At 37.6% G+C, this 24,714-nt stretch overlaps 1 protein-coding gene across 3 annotated transcripts in view; it reads left to right on the forward strand.

Moving 5' to 3' along the window:
- PRKG2 (protein kinase cGMP-dependent 2) overlaps window positions 1-24,714 on the forward strand; it is a 113,079-nt gene that overhangs the window by 76,357 nt on the left and 12,008 nt on the right. For all 3 annotated transcript variants that reach the window (XM_043906377.1, XM_043906376.1, XM_043906378.1), the window contains 3 exons: window positions 17,205-17,368; window positions 22,310-22,432; window positions 23,902-23,964. In XM_043906377.1, coding sequence (XP_043762312.1) covers window positions 17,205-17,368; window positions 22,310-22,432; window positions 23,902-23,964 — 350 coding nt within the window. The remainder of the gene's footprint in view (window positions 1-17,204; window positions 17,369-22,309; window positions 22,433-23,901; window positions 23,965-24,714) is intronic.

Here is a 24,714-nt window from a genome sequence, read left to right on the forward strand (position 1 = left end):
AATGTAAGAGTCTGATAAATTGAAGTAATCAGATACAAAATGTAAAACAAATGTGTCTAAGTCTTTTAAAAGTAAGAGAGGAACTAACAAATGAGTAAGGAACAGAACCTCTCAAAAAAGATCTAACGTGTTTAGAAAAAAAATAGCAAATAAAACTTCTATTAAGAAATTCAGAATATCATAATTGAAATTAAATATTAAATGGAATTTTCATTAATGGTGGAATAGCTTGCATTGGACTAATCTTGCTGAGGTTAATTATGATACATGTATAAAAGTGTGTGAAAACATTAGAGACCAACGAGAAATAGACATTCAAACTTTGGAAAAAAGGGACAACACTGGGTGAAATCCACATTAATACATCTGTTCATTTCAAAGCACTCCTTGCTGTATAAGATATGGAGGATAAACCTTTAGTTAACATTGTATCTAACAGTGAAATATTGAATATTTTCTATTTAGATTGTAAACAAAACAAGATCATTTTCTTTCACCAGTTTTTTCAGCATTGTAACAGATCTTAGCAAAATAAATGAAACACAAAAAAGAATTGAAAGGCCAAAAATTAGGAAGGAAGAAACTACCTGTCTTTATTTGAAGACAACATGATTGTTTATGTAGAAAAGCATGAAGAATCTACCAGTAAATTTTGGAAAGGAAAAATAAATTAAGCAGGATTATAGGTACAAAGTCAATATACAAAAAAAAAATTATTAAATAATTTTTATGTGCTAGCAGTAAATATTCAAGAATGAAATTAAAATGCCATTTGTAATATCAAAAATTATTGAATACATTTAATGTATAAGACCCCTACATTGAAAAATACAAAATTTTGTTGACAGAAAACTAGCTAATGGTAAAATACACTATGTTCATAAATTGTATAACTCCATAGTTGATAAGATGTTCAGTCTCCTCCAATTGATCTACATATTTAAGGCCATTGCGATAAAAAGTGGAACAGCCATTTTTAGAAATAGAGATATTTATTCTAAAATTTACCAAAAAATGCAATTTAGGCAAGTCAATAACCACTTTGAAAAAAGAAGACTAGAAGAGGAATTTATAATAACTGATGATATTATAAAGCTCACTATAAAGCTGTATAATCAAGGCAGTATGATAACAGTCTAAGGACAAATGGCTTAATCTAACAGAATAAAGTCCAGAAATAGACATATATAGTTAAATGATTCTTGGAAAAGGATGAAAGGCTAGTTTTCTCAACAAGTATTGCAGAAACAATTGGATATACATTGCAACAGAAAAGGAACATGACTTTCACTTTACATTATATAAAAAAATTAAATCAAGCTAGATCATGGACCCATAAAGCTTCCAGAAGTAAATGTAACCATAAGGTGATATCTTTACAACATGGAATAGTTAGAGATTTCTTAGAACACAAATAGCATAGAGTGGGTGGCTTAAACAACAATTTATTTAGTTGTGGAGGCTGGGAAGTTCAAGGTCATGGTGTTGGCTGATCTGATATGTGGTCAAGGCCAACTTCCTGGCTTATAGACAACTGTCCTCTCTCTTCTTTGCATGGAGGAGAGGAAGAGAGAGAGAGAGTGCTCTCTTCTGTCTCTTCTTACAGAGCTACTAGTTCCTTCATGAGGGTTTCACCTCATGACCTAATTAGCTCCCAAGGGCTGTACCCTCAGTTACTATCACACTGAGGATTAGGGTTTCAATGTACAAATTTGGGGGGATGGGGCACAATCATGTAGTCCTTAATAATTAGGCTTCATCAAAATTAAAACATTCTCAACATCAAAATACATTGTTAAGAAAATGAATAGTCATACCACAAACTGGTGGAAAATACTTGCAATGTATCATTACATGACAAAGGACTTGTATCCGGAAATATATAAAAAACTCGATAATAAAAGACAATCCAATTTGTAAAAAATGATCAAAGATCTTGAAAAATTATAAGGGAAGACATAAGAATGGTCAATAAGTAATATCAATAGTCATTAGGAAAAGCAAATTAAAACTATAAGGATGTGCCATTTCATACCCACTAGAATACCTATAATTTTAAAGATTGACAATACTAAGTGTTGGTGAGGAAATTTTCCTAAATTTCTGGTAGGAAAACAAAATTAGAAAACTGTTTAAAGAATAGTTTGTCAGTTTCTCATCGAGTCAAACATACACCTATTCTATGACAAGAAATTCTATTCCTTGGAAGAAATTTCACTCCTTGGTATTTATCCAAAAACATTGAAATAATGTTTTAAAAATTTTGGACAAGAATCTTCATAACAGCTTTTTCCTGAAAGTCCCAAATCAGAAAGAGCCACAATAATCATCACCAATTGAATGTATAAATGTATAGTAGTGCATTCATTAACTGAACTCTTCTCAATAGTATAAAGCAATGAATTAGTATGGACTTCCTTGTGGCTCGACTTCCCTGGTGGCTGAGATGGTAAAGCATCTGCCTACAATGCAAGAGACCCGGGTTCATTCCACGGGTTGGGAAGAACTCCTGGAGAAGGAAATGGCAACCCACTCCAGTGCTCTTGCCTGGAGAATCCCATGGACGGCGGAGCCTGGTAGGCTACAGTCCATGGGGTCGCAAAGAGTTGGACATGACTGGGCAACTTCACTTTCTTTCACTTTCATTTTCCCTTGTGGCTCAGAGACCTGGGTTCTATCCCTGGGTTGGGAGGATCCCCTGAAGAAGGGAAAGGCTACCCACTCCAGTATTCTGGCCTGGAGAATTCCATGGACTGCATAGTCCATGAGGTCGCAAAGAGTTGGACACAACTGAGTGACTTTCACTTTCAACTTTTCAACAATGAATTAGTATAGGTAACAACATGAATAAATTTTTAAAATCATGTTGAGCAAAAAGAAGACAGATACAGAAGACTAGCCTCTATTAGCCTCTTTATGATTACATTTATTGAAGTTGTAGAATAGATGGTAGAAATTACCACAATGGTAGCCTCTGGGAGGATCATTTGACTGCAGAAGGGCAGGAGGGAACTTTCTGAGATAATGGGAATGTCTGTCTCTTGACCATATGGTGGTTGTGGTTACAAGACCATAATCTGCATCAAAATTCAATGAATTGTACTCCCCAAATCTGTACGTTTTATTGCTTATAAATTATACATCAATTTGAAAAATAGAAAGGTTAAATAGTAGATGATTCACAAGTAAAGAGAAAAAACAGTGAATTGAAAGGTAAAATTTCAGAATAAAGCATAGAGGCTCAAAAAGATGGGAAGAAACAGAAATGAAGAGACTTGGAGAATAGATTGAGAAGTTCTTAAAATGTTCAATTGGAGTCCAAGATAAAAATATAGAGAATGAGAGAAAAGTACTTAAAGAAATAATGGCTGAGAATTTTCCAGAAATTATTTAAAATAAAAAAGACCATTCAGGTAAAATAAGTCCAACAAATCCCAATGGAGACAAATTGTATTTATTGTAGATTCTGCTTTTGCATAACAGATCACTCCAAAATTTAATGGCTTAAAACAAGAAGAATCCTGGTTGAACTCTCACAGTTTCTGCGGATCAGGAGTTTGGGAGTGGTTCAACTGGGTGGTTCTGACTTAGGGTCTCTCAGGAAGTTTCTGTCAAGTTTCTGTCAAGTGTTGGCTGGGGCCACAGTCACCTGGAGGCTTGACTCAGACTAGAGGATCTGCATTCAAGGTGACTCACTCCTCTGGCTGGCAAACTAGTGTTGGCTGTTAGTTGGGGACCTTAATTCTTTTCTATATGAATCTTTCTCTTTCTGGATTGAACGTCCTCGAGGCACTGGTTCTGGCTTTCCCCAGGATGAGTCATTTGAGAGACCTAGGAATAGCTACACTGCCTTCCAAGACTCAGAGTCACATTGGCACTTCCCTCTGTCTTCCGTTGGCCACATGGGGCCAGCCTGATTCACTGTGAGAAAGGTCAGCTCTGAATACCAGGAGAAGGGGATCACTGAGGCTATCTTGGATGTTGGCTATTATAATATGGTGCAGAACCAAAACTAAGAGAAAGTTTAAAAGCTATCGAAGAGAAATAACAGTTTGCACATAAAGGAGTAAAAATTATACTTTCAGTTGACATCTCAACAGCAACCATAGCAACCAGAATGCAATGGAATAATATCTTAAAATTTCGAGAGAAAATAACCAACAAACTTGACTTACAAATCTAGAGAAATTATCTTTCAAGAGGGGTGAAATAAAAATAAAAATCTTTTTAAACAAAGATAAAGAGTGTTAACCACCTACATCCAAAGCATGTGCTTAAGGGAGATGGAAAATCCCTGATGAAAGGTTTGAGATGTAGTAGGGCGTGGTAACTATAGCAAAATGGTAAACATGTGATTATATTTTTCCAAATTATGCTATAATGTATTATCACTACTATGTAGTATTTAAAGTGAGAAAATGCTAAATAACTGAAAAATAGCAGCGTGTAAACTGAGAGTAGGTGTAATTGGAATCAAAGTGGAAGAAGATGTCAATCATTTTAAAAGAAGGCAACAAAGGAGAACAGGAAGCCTAGAAAAAAAATCAAAGAGAAGACACAATCTGAAAGGAGAAAGAAATCTAATGTATGTAAATAGACTTCACTGTTTAGATAAAAACCAAACACTGCCAAATAGATTTCAAAAATAAAAGTCAGCTACATGAGGTTTATAAGAGACAGACCAGAACATGACAAGCCAGACAGGTTGAAATAAAAAGGATAGAAAAGAATGTGTCTGGGAAATATTCAACAAATTGAAAAGCAGGTTTCATTATGCCGGTATCAGGGAAGAAGTGTTTCTAGAGATAGAGAGGGTTACCATATGATGATTAAGGGTTCATTTTACCATGATGATGTAAAAATCCTGATCTTTCAATTATCTATGAAAATGCTTCAAAAGTAAGAAGCTGAATTTGACAGAACTCGTAAGGAGAAATGAACACCTGTAGGAAAATATGACTATACCTCTCACAGAAATTGAAAGAACATTCAGACTGAAAATCACTAAAACTTTAGAAGATGTGTACAACACGATTAATCAACTTGATATAATTGATTTGTAGAATATTGTTCCCAATATTTAGAGGATGCCATTTACCACGTTTGATCATACACTGGGTCATCAAGCAAGTTTCAGCAAAAAAAAAAAAAAAAAAAAGAAATTGGGCTGGCAGCACTTCTTCTGCTAAAAGGTTCCTGAGGGGGTTGCAGTAGAGATGAGGGCAGTACAGTCTAGTGGTCTAGTGCCCAGCATATCAGGAATGCACATCTGGGTGGACACTGGGCAGCCCAGACTTAGACATTAATGAACTTGAGGATGAAAGACTCCTTAAAGGATGACCTTGGCCTTATTCTTCAAATTTTAATAAGTGGCATTTTCATCTCCTCATTTCTTAGCAGTATCAGTGAGAGGTCAGATATCTAAGGACTGTAGTAAAGAAAGGCTTCCCCCCATCCCTAGCAAAGACTAACCAGCTAAAGCCTGGAAGAAAGACCTAAGTAGGAAAAAGGTCTGGATTCTCAAAGTGTCTCTCTAGAGACTACAGAGGCTTGCTCTTTGGTTTTAATTACAGAGAATGTGTTTGTATGAGGAATGAAGACTTTACTCTTCTTCCCTGATTCATGATTGAGAATGCCACCCTGGTTCATTCCCACAAGGAGCCCATGTGGTCCAATCTGTCTCCATCGGGAAAAATACTAGGTGGAGATTAAGGATTAGCAGATACTACTAATGGACCGAGGAGATTCTTACATCACTAACTCTTATCTGTCCATCCAATATTTTCCTAAATTTTTCTTTCAAGGCCAAAGGAGAGCCCTTGAAGGCAATCATGATCGAGTCCTCCTTCTGGTTATCATGAATGATTCAGAGGTGATGCTAAGATGTAGGACAGTATTTAAAGAATTAAAAAATGACCTTGTTCTCAACCCAAGCAGAATTTGTACAGTAGCTAGCCTTCTGCAGGAAAAAACTTGTATGGAGTAGCTAGCCTTCTGCAGGAAAAACTTTGTTGTAATACAATAAATTTCAGCTGTCCTTCATCAATAAATGTTCTGTATGATTATGCTGTTTAACTCATTTGAGTAATACACCTCATGTGAACACAGAATACCTTAATCTTATTTCTGTTGAGTATTGTATAAGAAAACACATTAAATGTTGGTATTATTACCTATTTATTTATGATCTTTCTGCCCCTCTTCCCTGATTGCCTCATAATGACAGACTGTGCTGCAGTATTTACTGCTAGACTTAGTACACTGCTTAGCATAGAAGAATGAAGGAAAGGCCCATGAGGCAGTTTGCTCCTCACTCCCAAAATAAGAACATAAAGGTTTTGTTCAGTGACATCAAAGTATGTAAGATAAAAATCAATAACAAAATTTAAAACTCAGGAAGAAACCACTAAAAAAATTCATCTTGTTGGAATTTTAAGAATATTTCAAAATAATTCAAGGATCAGTGGAGAGATTTTAACAAGATTATAGAACCAAGTTGCACAATAGAGAATACTCCATATCAACACATATGTGTTGCAACTAAATGGTAATGGGAATAATGTTTATAACTTTTCATGTTTCAAGTAGGAAATAAAGAAGGCTAAAAATGAACTAAATATGCATTCAACTTAAGAAGATGGAGAAGGGGGAAAAAGAAAAGAGAAGGAAAAAATGAAGAACATGAATTAATTAAACATAAAATAAAAGGATACAGAACCAGAATGTTTTGGAAAGACTAAAAAAACTAACTGTGAAAATACTGAACAAATGAAAAAGAGAAGTATTACAGATAAATGCTGTTATGAGTGAACATGACTATAGTTATAGCAGAGATTTACATGGATTAGAAATTACTTGAGCAACTCTGTTGCTATATATAATACAGTATAAGTGTGTGTATATGTGTGTGTTAAGTTACCTCAGTAGTGTCTGACTCTTTGTGACCACATGGACTTTGTACCCACCAGGCTTGTTTGTCCATGGGATTCTCCAGGCATGAATACTGGAGTGGGTTGCCATGCCCTCCTCCAGGGAATCTTCTCAACCCAGGGGTCGAACCAGCATCTCTTTTGTCTTCCGCATTGGCAGGGGAGTTCTTTACCACTAGCGCACCTGGGAAACCCTAATATAGTACACAGTATATATAAATGGTTGGGGCCTGTGAGAGTTCTCGTCCTGGTTTGCAGATGGCCATCTTCTCTGTGTCCTCACATGGCGGAGAGAGAGATGGATCATCTTTCTTGTGCTTTTTTTCCTAAGGGCACAAATCCCATTCATGAGGGCCTCACCCTTATGACCTGATTCCTCCTCCAGATATCATCATAGTGAGGACTGGAGTTTCAAGAGGAATTTTAGAGAGACACAAACATTCAGTCCATAACGCGTGAGATCTAGAAAATTTACTTCAAGGATTTTCAATATGAATCTTATGCAGATTCTTTAGAAAACAGTGAAAGATAATTTCCATCTTATTCTATAAAGCTAGTGTAAACTTGATTCTTCAAACAAAATGCCTAAGGAAGGCAAATAAATGTCCAATCTCACCCATGAATTTAATGGAAAACATAAGCAAAATATTAACAAACTGAATACTACAATTAATACAAATCATAACTAAGGCTGGCTGTATCTCAGGAAAGCAAGCATTGCTTTTAACATTAAAAATTTTATCTAACCAAGTCACCACTTAATAGATTAAAAAAGAAAAATAATTATGTATAATAATTACCTCAATAGCTACAGAGACAATTTTGATATTTCTACATTCAGTCATGATACATTCTCTTAGCAAACTAGGAAAAGAAATAAATTGTATTAGTCCAATGAAAGATAGGTAACAAAAATTTACAGTAACCATAATGATGAAACAGTTGAAGTTATGCTTTTAAAAGTCAGTGGTATAAGTACTTCTGTTCAGTATTTTACCAGAGGTTCTACCCAGTGCAGTCAGATATAGATAAAATTAAAAGAAAGATCAGAACATAAACAATAAAACCTATTTTCCCATGTGACATGATTAACTGTAGAAATCCAGAATATAACAGCAAATTATCAGAATTTAGCAGAAAGTTCAATATGGTTGCTAAATGTAGATTAATAAAGCAAGATCTCAGTTAAATACCAGAAGCATAGTTGATAAATAGGAATGCAAATGCCATTTACAAAAGGCATAAATATATATATATATTTATATCATATAAATAAACTATGTATCTAGGAATCAATCTGGCAAAATGTGTAGAAGCTTATACAAAGTCATAGAAAGATACTAAAAGACCTAAAATAATAGATTCATTCTCTCTTCTTTTGGGCACAGAGCTAGAGAGCATCCTCCCCCACCCGCCGCCTTTTGTATGGCTCGTTGTGATGGTATTTCATAGTTCTGTCTCATGAAATGTGAGCTGACCTACTGGGCACCACCTTCAGACCTGCGCTGATGGTGTGTGGTACAGCTGACTTCTGTTCAGTCTTTCTGGCTTGTGACCAATGAACACAGCCGACTGGAGGTTGGCAGAGCCCTCAGATGGAAGGAGTCTGTGTCCCTAAACCACTACTTGGAGATTTCCCTACTGCTCAGGAAAACCCATTATGTGAGGAAGAAGGAAATTAATGTAGAGTTTAAGGATTATACTTTCTTGATGTTTGTTGCTGTGGCTAGCATTACCCTCACTCACTCAGAAAGATGTACTAAGTTTAAAAATAGGAGAAGTCAACATTCTAAAGGTATTGATAGTTTCCAAAAGGATCTGCAGATTGGATCCACTTCCAGTGGAATTCCAGGAGAGCTTTCCCTGAAGCTTGGCAAAAGCTGATTTTTGAGTTTATACAGACTGACCAAGGGCCAAGAACAGCGAAGACATTTCTGAGGGCAGATGAGAACGTGGGGGAGGGGAACTCTCTTTGATATCAGAACAAATTATAATGCTCTAGCTCAAATTAGCAGGGCAGCGATGCAAGTTAAAACCACGATATAATATGGTCTATAAACCACTAGGCCATTCAGGTATAACCTAAATCAATCCCTTATGATTATACAGTAGAAGTGAGAAATAGATTTAAGGTTTTAAGATCTTAAATAGATTTAAGATCTGATAGACAGAGTGCCTGATGAACTATGGATGGAGGTTTGTGACATTGTACAGGAGACAGGGATCGAGACCATCCCCCAAGAAAAAGAAATGCAAAAAAGCAAAATGGCTGTCTGAGGAGGCCTTACAAATAGCTGTGAAAAGAAGAGAAACAAAAAACAAAGGAGAAAAGGAAAGATATACCCATTTGAATGCAGAGTTCCAAAGAATAGCAAGGAGAGATAAGAAAGCCTTCTCCAGTGATCAGTGCAAAGAAATAGAGGAAAACAATAGAATGGGAAAGACTAGAGATCTCATCCAGAAAATTAGAGATACCAAGGGAACATTTCATGCAAAGATGGACTCAATAAAGGACAGAAATGATATGGACCTAATAAAAGCAGAAGATATTAAGAAGAGGTGGCAAGAATACACAGAAGAACTGTACAAAAATGATCTTCACAACCCAGATAATCACGATGATGTGATCACTCACCTAGAGCCAGACATTCTGGAATGTGAAGTCAAGTGGGCCTTAGGAAGCATCACTACAAACAAAGCTAGTGGAGGTGATGGAATTCCAGTTGAGCTGTTTCAAATCCTAAAAGATGATGCTGTGAAAGTGCTGCACTGAATATGTCAACAAATTTGGAAAACTCAGCAGTGGCCACAGGACTGGAAAAGGTCAGTTTTCATTCCAATCCCAAAGAAAGGCAATGCCAAAGAATGCTCAACCTACTGCACAATTGCATTCATCTCACACACTAGTAAAGTAATGCTCAAAATTCTACATTCAAGCTGGTTTTAGAAAAGACAGAGGAACCAGAGATCAAATTGTCAACATCTGCTGGATCATCAAAAAAGCAAGAGAGTTCCAGAAAAACATCTATTTCTGTTTTATTGACTATGCCAAAGCCTTTGACTGTGTGGATCACAATAAACTGTGGAAAATTCTCAAAGAGATGAGAAATACCAGACCACCTGACCTGCCTCTTGAGAAATCTGTATGCAGGTCAGGAAGCAACAGTTAGAACTGGACATGGAACAACAGACTGGTTCCAAATAGGAAAAGGAATATGCCAGGGCTGTATATTGTCACCCTGTTTATTTAACTTCTATGCAGAGTACATCATGAGAAATGCTGGGCTGGAAGAAGCACAAACTTGAATCAAGATTGCCAGGAGAAATATCAATAACCTCAGATATGCAGCTGACACCACCATTATGGCAGAAAGTGAAGAACTAAAGAGCCTCTTGATTAAAGTGAAAGAGGAGAGTGAAAAAGTTGGCTTAAAACTCAACATTCAGAAAACTAAGATCATGGCATCCGGTCCCATCACTTCATGGGAAATAGATGGGGAAACAGTGGAAACAGTGGCTGACTTTATTTTTGGGGGGCTCCAAAATCACTGCAGATGGTGATTGCAGCCATGAAATGAAAAGATGCTTACTCCTTGGAAGGAAAGTTATGACCAACCTAGATAGCATATTAAAAAGCAGAGACATTACTTTGCCAACAAAGGTCTGTTTAGTCAAGGCTATGGTTTTTCCAGTAGTCATGTATGGATGTGAGAGTTGGACTATAAAGAAAGCTGAGCACCATAGAATTGATGCTTTTGAACTGTGGTGTTGAAGACTCTTGAGAGTCCCTTGGACTGCAAGGAGATCCAACCAGTCCATTATAAAGGAGATCAGTCCTGGGTGTTCATTGGAAGGACTGACGTTGAAGCTGAAACTCCAGTGCTTTGGCCACCTGATGCGAAGAGCTGACTCTTTGGAAAAGACCCTGATGCTGGGAAAGACTGGGGGCAGTAGGAGAAGGGGACGACAGAGGATGAGATGGTTGGATGGTATTACCGACTCAATGGACTTGAGTTTGGGTGAACTCTGGGAGTTGGTGATGGACAAGGAGGCCTGGCGTGCTGCGGTTCATGATGTCGCAAAGAGTTGGACACGACTGAGTGGCTGAACTGACTGATATAATACTTAGTAGCTTATTTGCTTATGTCCGACTCTTTGCAACCCCACGGACAGTAGCCTGCCAGGCTTCTCTGTCCATGGGTATTCTCCAGGCAAGACTACTGGAGTGGGTTGCCATGACCTCTGCCAGGGGATCTTCCCAACCCAGGGGTTGAATCCAGGTCTCCCACATTGTAGGCAGATTCTTTACCATCTGAATCACCAGAAAAGCTTATCAGTTCAGTTCAGTTCAGTTCAGTCGCTCAGTCGTGTCCGACTCTTTGCGACCCCATGAATTGCCGCATGCCAGGCCTCCCTGTCCATCACCAACTCCCGGAGTTGACTCAAACTCATGCCCATCGAGCAGAAAAGCTTATAGGTGGCTTTAAAGAAAATATTTAAATGAAAGTTGATGTCACTAAAGCATGGTGAGGATATAGGGCAATAGGAACGCTTAAACATTACTGCTGATGGAGTTGCTTATATAGTATCTAAGGAAATTAACTTGAAAATGTGTAATGAAGTTGAACATAGAATATCATTGACCCAGAAGGTCTACCTTACACATGTCCAGTAAGCAAGATGGGAAATGATGCTAACAGAAACTTTTCTTTGTGATAACACACTAACAGATATAAGACAAATTTCCATCTATGGCATCTTGATGGGAAATCATTTTTCAAGAAAATTTAGAGCATTTATAGCATATTCTTTCAATGGTGTATGATACAGCAGGATAAACATACTCCCATGTGGGCTCAATTCAAAAATACAGTTTTAAGTGAAAAAAGGCAGTTTGTTCAAGAATTGATAAGATTTATCTAAAAATTTTTTAAATTATAACTGTATATCATTCTCCAGTATTTTAGCCTGGAGAATCCCATGAACAGAGGAGCCTAGTGAGCTACAGTCCATGGGGCTGCAAAGAGTTGGACATGACTAAAGCAGCTTATAGAAGTATAGACTGGATCATGTAAGGATAATTAGATATGTGGGAAAATTAGAAGTGAAGGCAAGCAAATGATAAACACAAAAATCAGGGTGACCTCTTGGCAAGGGGTAGGAGGACAGTGTGATAGGAGAACATGTGACTATTCTCCTGGTGATGGACACAGGGGTGTTTTTATTTTCATGCATTAAAACTTGCATATATGCCACATTATTTTATATGTGTCAAGTATTTCCGAACTTGAAAACTAAAGTAATCATTGACTCTCACTGTATCCTTTTTTTTTTTTTTTTTTTGGACACTGTATCCTTTTTGCCAGACTGTTATTAGCTGTACTTATTAAGTGACGGTGAAGCTTATCCCACCAATGTGCTTAACATATGTTGTTCCTTTTCCCTTAAAAATCTACTTACTCATGAATTTACATATAATGGAAAGGTTACTTTGGACCCTGATTACAGTCTCATCTCAAGTTTCCATAACCTCCCTAGACTTTCATTTTGTCATCTTTAACATCGGCATATAGTCACTAATTCGTTTTTGGTGAAGATTATGCAAATACATCATATTGAAACATGTTAAGGGTTATTGCTCCATTCAGATTCTTTCACCAAATACATGTTGAACATCTGTTGTGCTACAAATGCCGTAAGGGGTAAAAAAATTATTAGAATGCGATGCCTCTCCCCAAGGAGCTAGATTTATTCCCAGGCAACTAGAAGATGGTGCTGAAGGGGAGGTCATTGTGGAACAGAATCTGTTAAAGAACTGCATAAGAGAAAGGAATTGGTTTTGTAAATTCAAGGAAGGTTTCAAAGAGGCAGCATCATGTGAGATGAACCTCCAGTGATTTTATTTTTATTTGGCTGAGTCAAGTCTTAGTTGTGACACAGGGGATCTTAGTTGCATCATGTAGGATCATTCATTGCGGTCCACGGACCCTCTAGTTGTGGCATGCAGGCTCCAGAGCACTGGGGCTTAGTTGCTTCGAGGCAGGGGGGCTCTTAGTTCCTTGACTAGGGATTGAACCTGTGTCCCCTGCGTTGCAAGGTAGATTCTTAATCACTGGACCACCAAGGAAGTCTGCAGTTTGATTTTTTTGTTTGCTCTCATGTATGCAAAGCACCCGATTATCCTTTCTACTTTTGACTAAGCACTCTTAAGTCTTTCAGGGGAGTCATCAGAGCTCCAGAAAGAATGGGATGTTGCTGTGAAAGACTCCTGCATCCCATACTTTTGCCTCTCTAACCCGCTGTTGCCTCAGTGGAATCTGTCCACTCTTGTCCATTTCAGTGGATGGACCTTAGTATCACAAGAACACGAAATCCTCTTTGGTTATTGGTGGACAGAATAAACAGATTCCATTTTACCCTTGTCTAGACTTGGGCAAAAAAAGTGCCCTGAAAATGCCACATAAATATTTTTTTGGGAATGTTGTGTCCCATGAATCATCTGGCTTAATTAGACTGGTCATTTTGTATCCTTTTTTTTATGTGACCAAAAGAACCAATATCTGACAAATTTTCTATCCCGGAGAGAAACTTCTGGGAAAAAGCTAGCCCTTACTGGATACCAGCTCCAACATGCCACAGTGCTAATTTTTTTCTTTCTGAATGAATCAATCATTGCTGTAGGTATAGAAACATCCTAGAAACTTCTGGTTTATTAAAATCTTCAGAGGCAATGTTTTTAAGCTTTCTTTGTAATGTTAAGTTGCCTTTCATAATGAGAATTTAATAGTGACAAGGGAAAACCTGAGTCTAGCTTCTCCAGAGATTCTTCTTAAAAGCTCAGTTCTGGTAAGAAAAAAAAGATTTTTTAAAAAGAGGCGGTCTCTATTTTCTTTTCTTCTAGAATGATCCTTTTGAAACATTAGTCATGTCATGCACACCTCTTCTCTTAATCCTCCAATGGCCTCCTAGGAAAAAAGTCTGAAGTTCTTTCTGTGGTTTACTGGGCCACTCCACAATTTTGCCCTCACTTCCTGCCTCTTTTCCTCACACACTATGGCCCAGCCACAGTGGCCTTCTTGCCAATCCTTGATCTTCACCACGCATGTTCCCGAAGGCTAGGGCCTTGGTGCTAGCTCTTTATCTGTCAGGATCACTCTTGCTCAGATTTTTTACAGAGCTCTCATTTTTATTTCATGCAGATTTCTGCTCAAATCTGCATAAATGCTTCCTGCCCAGAGAGGCTTTTCCGATCACCCTATTTAGAGTGTAATTCATATTGATCTCAGTACCTGTTTATATGTTTCTCCATAGCATATGTCACTATCTGGTAATATTATGTATGCTATTATATATTGTCAGAATTTTAATTGAAGTATAGTTGATTTACACTGTTGTGTTAGTTTCAGGTGTATAGCAGAGTCATTTTGGTTTTTTCAGATTCTTTTCCCTTGTAGGTTATTATAAAATTTTGAGTAGAGTCCCCTGTGCCACACAGCAGGGAACTTACAGGGAACTTGTAGGGAACAGTAAGTAGGTCCTTATTGGTTATATGATAATATATTTTCATTTATGTTTTCTTCCTTTCTCTTAAATGTAAACTCTAAGAAGATTGGGGACTTTGTCTGTACCCTAGTGTTTGGTACATAGTGGTTTTCAATAAATATTCCTTGAATAAAGGAAAGAACTTACATTTCTGTTGCCTAGACGAGAAAGGGTTAAAGGAAAGTTTGAGGCTTTTTGATGGTATCCATGCTGATTCAAGACAGAGGTAGTGTGGGTTTTTATAGAAAATACACAGAGCGTCACATCAGAAGATCTGGGAACTTCTGTTTGGCACCTCGCTTCAGAAAGGTCTGAGTGTCGATTTTCTCCAACCAGATGGTTTAGACTAAAGCTGATAAGATCAAAGGAGATAGAGAAAGTAGGAAATTTTCATAAATCTTAAATTTTAATGTAATTACTGTCATCTCTTTCAGTCAGTATGTAAGTACAAAAGCAAAACCAGATACTCAAATTAAAATGTATCACTTTTAAAAATGTATCTTCAGTATCTAATGAACTTTCAGTCATCATTAAAAGGAAAACTTACTTGCAATTTAAAAATGAGTTGAAAGACTGTTATAAAACAACAAAATATAATATTTCCATATGCACTCGTGAAAATGCAGTTATAAGCATTGTTTTCTTGCCTCCTAAATTTGTCTTTAAAAAATTAGCTAGGATTTTCACACTGGTTCTTCCTCTCAGGAGTAAGTAGATATGCTAGTCTCAGCAAGTTGCAAATTTTAATTTCATAATATTCCCAGCCATCTCTTAGGTATAATCATTGTGAGTCCTTTTGGGTAGATGAAAGAAAACAGTTAAAACCTGCTTCAAATTAGGTTGTTTAAATTCTTTCTCATAAGGAAATATTAGGAAAAATTTCTAATACATAACAAAAAGCATTAGTAAAAAGATCAATTTCTAAGAGATTTTTAAAAGTAAGACAAATATTTTAAATATTAATACTTGGATAAAGAAATGAGGGCTGGATTTTATAGTTGGCTGATTCATGTTTTTTTTAGATGAGGGCCTATTTTGATGTTAACCTGATTTATTTAATTTTTTTTCATCAAGATTACTGCCATATTATTGAGATAGTCCATGTGTAATGAAGCTATTAAAATGTGCATGTTGAAGCCCAGGTATAATTTGTGTGTGTTTACTTGGAGGAGGTGGAGGGTGGTTTTACTAAAATAATGTCTGTATGTATTTGGAGATGAAAGCTACAGGCAAAGTCACCCCTGTGGAAGGAAACCAACTGTTTGTTTTGCAGGGCAGGACTTCATATACACAGCCTCGATTCAAAGAGTGGGTCTTCTGTGCTCCAGTCTTTTTTCCAGTCCTTATTCTGTGCACAGAATTCCTTGAATAGAGTCTCAGAGAAGTCAAGGGACCTATTCTGAAAAGACAGATGAGGGCAGTGCCCATACATCACCCTGGGAGAGTTCCCAACCCTCGGTCAGCACTGAGCTCAGATGTCAGCTCCTAATGGCATCTTCCCCAGCCATCTTCTCCCTGATGTTCCAGAAGTCCATGTCTTTGGGCTCTCTGAGTTTATACCTTGCATCAACTTCTGTATCATGTCTCACGTGACATTTTATTAATCATGTCTGTTTAAGCAATCCCAGTACTCCAAAGTTCTTTTAGTCCACTTTGTATCTATAGCACGGAGCTCGGCCATTAAGTGCTAACTGTATTTTTTCAGAATAAATAAGTTAATCCAAGTGCTACCCATCACCCACCACCCTGAGAGGGACTGAGGGTGTCAGAGTCCAGCCAAAGTTGAGCTGGGATGGTCCTGGCTTTTACTTCCAACTCCCAACATTTAGAAGGTGCAGGCATTGTGCACAAAGGTTTTTCAAGACTGTCTAGAATTTTAAGCCCTTTTTTTCCTCAACAATGGTTCCTTTTCCAAATCCTCAATTTCCTTTTATGATATGAAGTGCAAAAGGGTCAGTCCCTTCCCCCTTCTCTTCTTTTCCTAATGAATACCACTGTTGATAATGAAAATTACTTGTCTGCTTGCCCTGAACTTCACCTTGGTTGCAAGGATCTCCCCTTCCTAAAGGGCTTCCCAGGTGGCACTAGTGGTAAAGAAGCCACCAGCCAATATAGGAGCCGCAAGAGATGCAGGTTCCATCTATGGGTTGGGAAAATCCCCTGGAGAAGGAAATGGCAACCCACTTCAGTATTCTTACCTGAGAAATCCCATGGACAGAGGAGCTTGGTGGGCTACATACCAATCCATGGGGTCTCAAGGAGTTGGACACGACTGAGTAAGCACAGTACACAGCCCCTTCCTAAACCAACCCTCTAGTCCTTGAGGAGTGCTGGGTGTAGAGATGTGTGCAGGGGACGTTCTCGAGTGTAATGAGGTTTACCCTGACTCTGAATGAGAGGGTCAGTGTGTGTGTGTGTGTGGTGTGAAGGGGAGGGTGGACGCAAAGAAAGAAGACTGAAGAAGTGAAGGTGAAAGTTGCTCAGTTGTGTCCAACTCTTTGCAACCCCAACTATACAGTCCATGGAATTCTCCAGGCCAGAATACTGGAGTGGGTAGCCTTTCCCTTCACCAGGGGATCTTTCTATCCCAGGGATCGAACTGAGGTCTCCCACATTGCAGGGGGATTCTTTACCAGCTGAGCTATCAGGGAAGCCCCTCAGAAGTTAAAGGGAGCCTTAAAGAGGAATGTGAGTTTTACAGTCTCTGAAGATTTATTTGATCTTCTTTTCCAGGTTGACTTTGGATTTGCTAAGAAAATAGGATCTGGACAGAAAACATGGACGTTCTGTGGAACTCCAGAGTACGTAGCTCCGGAAGTCATTCTCAATAAAGGACATGACTTCAGTGTGGATTTTTGGTCCCTGGGAATTCTAGTATATGAGCTCCTAACGGGCAAGTAAGTACCTTCAAGTTGTGTTCAACCTCTTCTTCAGAGAACTGCAAAAATAACTTACTCATGATAATATATACATATTATACATATTAATTATATATATTAATATAATATATAATATATTAATATTATATTATATAAATTATATAAATATATAATATATTTAAATATATTATATATTAATATATATTATATATATAATAGATATATAAAAGAATTTAACATTTTGGAGGTGTTTTTGATTAGGCATGATGCCTTTTCCTCTTCACGTTGTGTCCTATATAGCATGCTTTCTAGGTTATAAAATGGTGAAAATATTCAGGAAAGTACAGCAAAGGAGTACAAAACTGCTATAGTTTACCTGGAAGGGCTTCCCAGGCGGCACTTGTGGTAAAGAACCCTCCTGCCAATCCTGGTGACAAAGTGACAGGAGTTTGATCCTTGGATTGAAAGGATCCCCTGGAAGAGGGCATGGCAACCCACTCCAGTATTCTTGCCTGGAGAATCCCATGGACGACAGAGCCTGGGAGGTTACAATCTGTAGGGTCACAAAGAGTAGGACACAACTGAAACGACTTAGCACTCATGCATGTGCCTAGAGGGGTAAGGCCTGTTGTTATAGATACTATATTAAGTATAATTAATACATAACTGTATGCTTTTATATTAAGTATAATTAATACTTCACTATAACTTCACTATATTAAGTGAAAGTTTTGGGACTCCATCATCAAAATAAGAAAGAGAATTGAAGTTGTGGGCTGTTATTATTTCCTCATATATTTTTTTCAGTTGAGAAAATAGCAGATGTATTTCCATTAAATCCATTGATCAATTAAATTTAGCCATATTCTTCCCATCTTCCCAATAAATCATTAACCAGAAATGCTAAGAGAAGAAAGCATTGCTGGATTTAAATTTTAATCCCCTTGTCAACTGCTTTCTAGAGGTGCTAATGAACAGAGGCAAGACACAGCAGGAGTTTTACAAGTTAAAATTGGATTGTCATTCCTGAAGTGATAAAAAGCTATATAGTAATGAGTGTGAGATCCCAAATAGTCATGCCTGCACACACACACTTATACACATATGTGCACAAACACATATTACCTCACATTTGTAAAGCCTTTGACGGCTTACAAAGCACTTACATCTGTTTTATCTAGTTTTGTTTTCACAAACTTATGTGGAAGTTAAAGCAGGAATTTTTGTTATCTTAAGGTTTAAATTTGTATTATGATTATTTTATGATTTAAATGTTATGGATTAGAAGACTGGGTCAGAGATCTACTCACTAAGACCAGGGATTTAATCTCAGGTCTTCTGACTCCAAATAAGACACGTTTTTTATTAAACACATGTGCCTTATACAAATGAGATTTTAGTATAATGCATGGATGTACCCACAGCACTCAGGTCAGTTTTCTGCCTCCATTTATCATTAACTGATTTGGTCATCCTTTTAAGCCTTTGCAACCAAATATCCTCAGCCTTGATTTCAGGGAGGATTTGCATATGGAACAGCGTAAGAGATGCTGGAATGAGCCCAGTTCAGGGGATTCGAGGCTCAACACATACTTTACCAAAGGAGAGTTTCCTGGAATCTTCTTGAACTTTATACACTGCAAATTTCAGTATTGGATTATGTGTGGCTCTGTTCTTTATCATTGTCTGCATGAAAGATTATTTTATATTATCTGTAATATCAAATATTTTCAAATATTCATTGCTTAAGATTTTGAAGGGAAGAAGAGAAAAATGTCCTGGTAGTCATTCAGAGAGAAAATTGCTTAAGGTCTCAGGACACAAGGCTTTCTATCTCAAGAATTGGTTTTCTTGTCTCTGGAAAATAAGTCAGCTGCATTTCTAACAGATAGATGACGGCTCTTGTAGGTACCTGGAGAATATACATTTCAGTCTTCATCAACTGGAATACATTGTTACAAGAAGCGTGGAAATAAAGTGAGGGAATAAGAAAGGGGGAATGATTCTCAATAATTTGGAATTGTCAAAATGGTCTTGAGTTGTCCTAAAGAAGTTGAGAGTGGGGAATGGGTGGGAAGGAGATTCAAGAGGGAGGGGGACGTAAGTATACTTACAGCTGATTCAAGTTGTTTTACAGCTTGTACAACCAACACAATATTATAAAGCAAGTATCCTCCAATTAAAAATAAAATAAAATATGAAAAACAAGTTGAGAAATCATTTTTATAAAGCTTTTCTGGGATAGGGTATGGGGACAGTTCATTTTAAATGCCCTAAAATCAGGAGGTAAATGAAGATAAGAAAAGGACTGAAAAACCAAACCAAAACAAAACACAACCTACTTGTGAATATATAAATAAGTTGAAGATGTTAGAGCATTGTTTTTTGTTTCCTACATCTTTTTATTTATGAGTGAAACATAGATTATTGAAAAGTCGGTGCACCAAACTTGTTTCTAGTTTATTACAAAGAGTGGGAGCTCTCAGTATCCTACCGTCTAAGGCGTGACTAATATACGGCAGAGTTGTTTGTGAAAATCATCTTTAATTTTCAATAATTAAATGACGCAACAGCATAGGTATGAAAGTGTTTTTAAAAGCAGAGTCTGTGCATTAACATGTTACCCAAATTTAGTGGTTCGTTCCCAATGCTTTCTTTTTTAAAAATTATTTATTATAATTAGAGACTAATTACCTTACAATATTGTAGTGGTTTTTGCCATACGTCGACATGAATCAGACATGGGTGTACATGTGTCTCCTTGTGTCAAACCCCCGCCCACCTCCCTCCCCATCCCATCCCTTTGAGTTGTCCCAGTGCACCAGCTTTGAATGCCCTGTTTCATGCATTGAACTTAGACTGGTCATCTGTTTCAGATACATACGTGTTTCAATGCTGTTCTTTCAAATCATCCCACCCTCACCTTCTCCCACAGAGTTCAAAAAGTCTGTTCTTTATATCTGTGTCTCTTTTGCTGTCTCACATACAGGGTCATCATTACCATCTTTCTAAATTCTACATATATACACTGATATACTGTATTGGTGTTTTTCTTTCAGACTTATTTCACTCTGTGTAATAGGCTCCAGTTTCATCCACCTCATTAGAACTGACTCGAATGCATTTTTAATAGCTGAATAATATTTCATTGTGTATATGTACCACAACTTTCTTATCCATTCACCTGCTGATGGACATCTAGGTTGCTTCCATCTCCTAGCTATTGTAAACTTTCTTACTCATTGTTGCAACAGTTGCCCTGAAATACTCTCTTTTCTGTCCCCAGTGTCTGTTGCTGGATTCTTGTCATCCTGACCTCAGGTCACTTCAGTCCTTGACCTGTTTTCTACCTATTCACTCCTTGGGTGATAATATCAAGTCCCCTGGCCATAAATGCTGTCTAAGGACTCCTCAGAACCACACCTCCAGCCCTAGTCTCGTCCCTGAATGCCAGACTCCTAAGTTCAACTGTTTGCTTAGCATCTCTATTTGGATGTTCAAGACACAACTTTTGATTCTCTTCTTCATAACCTGCTCTGCATCCTGTACTCCCAGCCCACTCCAGTCTTAGTAAAAATAGCTCAATTCCATAGATCAAAACGCTTTGTGCTTAGTTGCTCAGTCACTCAGTTGTGTCCGACTCTTTACGACCCCATGGACTATAGCCCACCAGGCTCCTTTGTCAATAGGGATTCTCCAGGCCAGAATACTGGAGTGGGTTGCCATGCCCTTCTCCAAGGGATCTTCCCAACCCATGGGTTGAATCCAGGTCTCCTGCATTGCAGGTGGATTCTTTACACTCTGAGCAACCAGGGAAGCCCAAGAATATTGGAATGGGTAGCCTATTCCTTCTCCAGGGGGTCTTCCCGACCCAGGAATCGAACCAGTGTCTCCTGCATTGCAGGTGGATTCTTTACCAGCTGAGCTACCAGGGAAACCCTCAAAGCACTTTAGCATCATTCTTGAATCCTTGCTTTCTCCTGCATACCACATTCACCCCATTAGCAAATCCTGTTGACCTCACCTTCTAAATAATCTGGAATCCAATCACATCTCCACCTTCACTGCTACTGTTCTAGTCTGAGCTACCAGCCCTGCCTTCCCCCACCACTAGAATCATCACGGTTTATTTTCAAAACATTATTTTTGTTTTGTTTTTTGTTTTTTTCTACCTTTTGGTCATACCACCTGGCATGTGCAATCTTAGTTTCCTGACCAGCAATTGACCCCACGACCCCTCCAGTGGAAGCATGGAATCTTAACCACTGGACCACTAGGGAAGTCCATCAACACATTTTTAAAACCTTAACTTTGGGTTTTGTAAATTAGAACATATTCCCAGGTCCTTCCCATAGCCCACTAGGTCTATACAGTCATGTGACCCTCATCTCTTATCCTCCTGTCCTGCTTACTGACTCCACCAGCAACACTGCCCTCCCTGTTTCAAGAATAACCTGTGTCCACTCCTGACTCCTTGCTGTCTTGGAATTCTTTGTCTACAAGAGAACAGTGTGACTCATTCTCATCTCTGCTCAATTGTCAGCATATGAGACAGGCTTAGTGGGTTGCCATTTTCTTCTCCAGAGGATCTTCCCGACCCAGGGATTAAATCCATGTCTTCTGCCTTGGCAGGTGGGTTCTTTACCACTGAACCACCAGGGAAGGCTTTTTCCTATCCATTGTGTCTAAAAACATCACACCTCTCTCTCACTCTCTGTCCTCCCCTTTATTTTTCTTTTTGGTGATTATCACCACTCGATAGATTACCTCTATGTCTATGTGTGTATGTGTGTATTTTAGGTGGTATTCAAGTAATGAGATTATTTTCTAGCTTATGTGCAGATTTGCTATAAAACAACCTATGAGAGAGATGGAAGGAGGAAAAGAGGGAGGGTGGAATATTAGTTCTAAATGTGTCTCAGATGTGGGTCCTAATGTCCTATTTTGGCTTTTCTCTAGCCCCCCTTTTTCTGGGATTGACCAAATGATGACCTACAATCTGATTCTCAAAGGCATTGAAAAAATGGATTTTCCCAGAAAGATAACAAGACGACCTGAGGATCTGATTCGAAGGCTTTGCAGGTGAGAATGACTATTAAAAATCCTTTGTTCTTAGGGAAAGTGTGAAGGCTTCTTATTTCTGCTGCCATTTTAAAGTTAGATATGTATTTACTTATAGTACTTTTCTATGTAGCCAGATTATATTTAAAGAAAATTATTTCTACTTTGGGCTTCCCAGGTGGATAGTGGTAAAGAATCCGCCTGCCAATGCAGGAGACATAAGAGACACGGGTTTGACCCCTGGGTCGGGAAGATCCCCTGGAGGAGTGCATGGCAACCCACTCCAGTATTCCTGGAGAATCCCATGGACAGAGGAACCTGGAGGTCCATAGGATTGCAAAGAGTCAGATATGACTGAAGTGACTTAGCATGTACCTACATATTTTCTATTTTATGGTCTGTACTAGGAGTTTGAATTCCCTTCATATGATAGAACCACAGTACTTTCTTATAGTTTAAAAGTTATCCAGATTGTTTAGGTTATCTTTGAGAATCATCTTTGTCTGCTGTAGAGAAAAACAAAACCACAAAACTTACTGTAATGAAGTAGTAATTTATAGCCTCCATTATTTTGAGAGAAAATCAGTGGTGAGGATAAAGTGTTGCTGTATGCCCTCTTTCAGCCTTCAGTATTTTTTTAAAAACATACTCCTCTGACCTTATTGCAAATTACTGCAGGTCCCTATTTAACATTAAAAGTAATTTGTTGGAGAATGGAAGACTTCTAGAATTTTGTTTAAACTTAATTTTGTTGCTTTTTTAAAAACATTTTGAACATTTTTTGTACATACGAATTTTCAAAAGTGCATTAAAACTTAGTAAATTTAGGACATGAAACCTTGCTGTTGGTTGCCCACAGAAATTTCTTTATGTTTCTAAAATTTTAACTCCATTGTAAATGTTTCTCTAAAGTTTTCCTTGGTCTTCTTAGCAAAATTGGTAAGATATAATAGCATCCTCCTGTTCTAAGCATTTATTCATAGCTCATTTAAAGCACTGGGATATATACCTATCTATATATCAATATCTATATCTAAGTATCTATAGCTACATAGTGAAAGTGAAAGTCACTCAGTCGTGTCTGACTCTTTGCAACCCCATGGACTATACAGTCCATGAAATTCTCTAGGCCAGAATACTGGAGTGGGTAGCCTTTCCCTTCTCCAGGGGATCTTTCCAACCCAGGGATTGAACCCAGATCTCCTGCATTGCAGGCAGATTCTTTACCAGCTGGGCCACAAAGGAAGCTCATATATAGCCTATAGCTATATACTGGGATATATAGATACATATATTCATATTTCTGGCTGTAATTGGACTATGGCTCCCCCAGAGAGGGCATTTGTTTTCCATCTCCATATACACAAATGTGCCTGGTTTATACATATTACTGACAAAATGAATGAATGGATAAAGAAAAAGTGTTAAATTTTAGTGTAAAATTCACTCAAGCATAATTATTATAAGCTGACTTGAAATTTTTATTGCAGGCAAAATCCAACAGAAAGACTGGGAAATCTGAAGAATGGAATCAATGACATTAAGAAACACAGGTACATATTTCTCTGCCCAGAAAACATAGAAATTTTTTAAAAAATATGGTCATCTTGAAGCTTTTCTCGGTATGCTGCAAGAGCCCTCCCCAGACACTCAGGTTACCCTTTTTGGTGCTTTATTTCTCCTCTGTGCTCTACTAGCTGCAGTTACAATGATCAATCTCAATGTGATTTCTCCAGTGCTGGAAATTCCTATCAAGTGTGAGTGAAGTTACAAAACAAATCACAAAATTACATATTCAGGTTATAGCAACTTAACTTTGTATCGCTACTATCTTTATTATTTTCTAATATTACCTTGGATTCTGTAAAGGAATCAAGTTCTAATTTTGGCATTTGATTTGCTGTTAAAGTAGGATATTATCATTGCTATCCATATTCAAAAGAACGGGTCAACTAAACCAACTATTAAATAGCCTTCTAGTTCAGTTTAATTGATATTATATATTAATTTTAAACATAATTTTCCTTTGACTAGCTCTCCACATTTTAAAGTCTTATATTGTACTTTACTTTTTTGGGTAAGGTACATTGATTTCCACAAAACCTCAAACCATGTTTCATCCTTATGTAGTAATCTAATATGCACCTTTTCAGGACTGTGAATTTCTAAAACTGGCCTTTAAAACCATCAATAACCTCCATAACATAAAATCTCTGATTTGTTTGCATATGTGGAAGTTCAAGCCTTGGAGTTGTTTGTTTGTTTTTAATCTATGCCTGGCTAAATCCTGCCATCCTCAAGAT

Source organism: Cervus elaphus, chromosome 6, assembly GCF_910594005.1.
Source record: "Cervus elaphus chromosome 6, mCerEla1.1, whole genome shotgun sequence".
In the NCBI taxonomy this organism is placed as follows: Eukaryota; Metazoa; Chordata; class Mammalia; order Artiodactyla; family Cervidae; genus Cervus; species Cervus elaphus.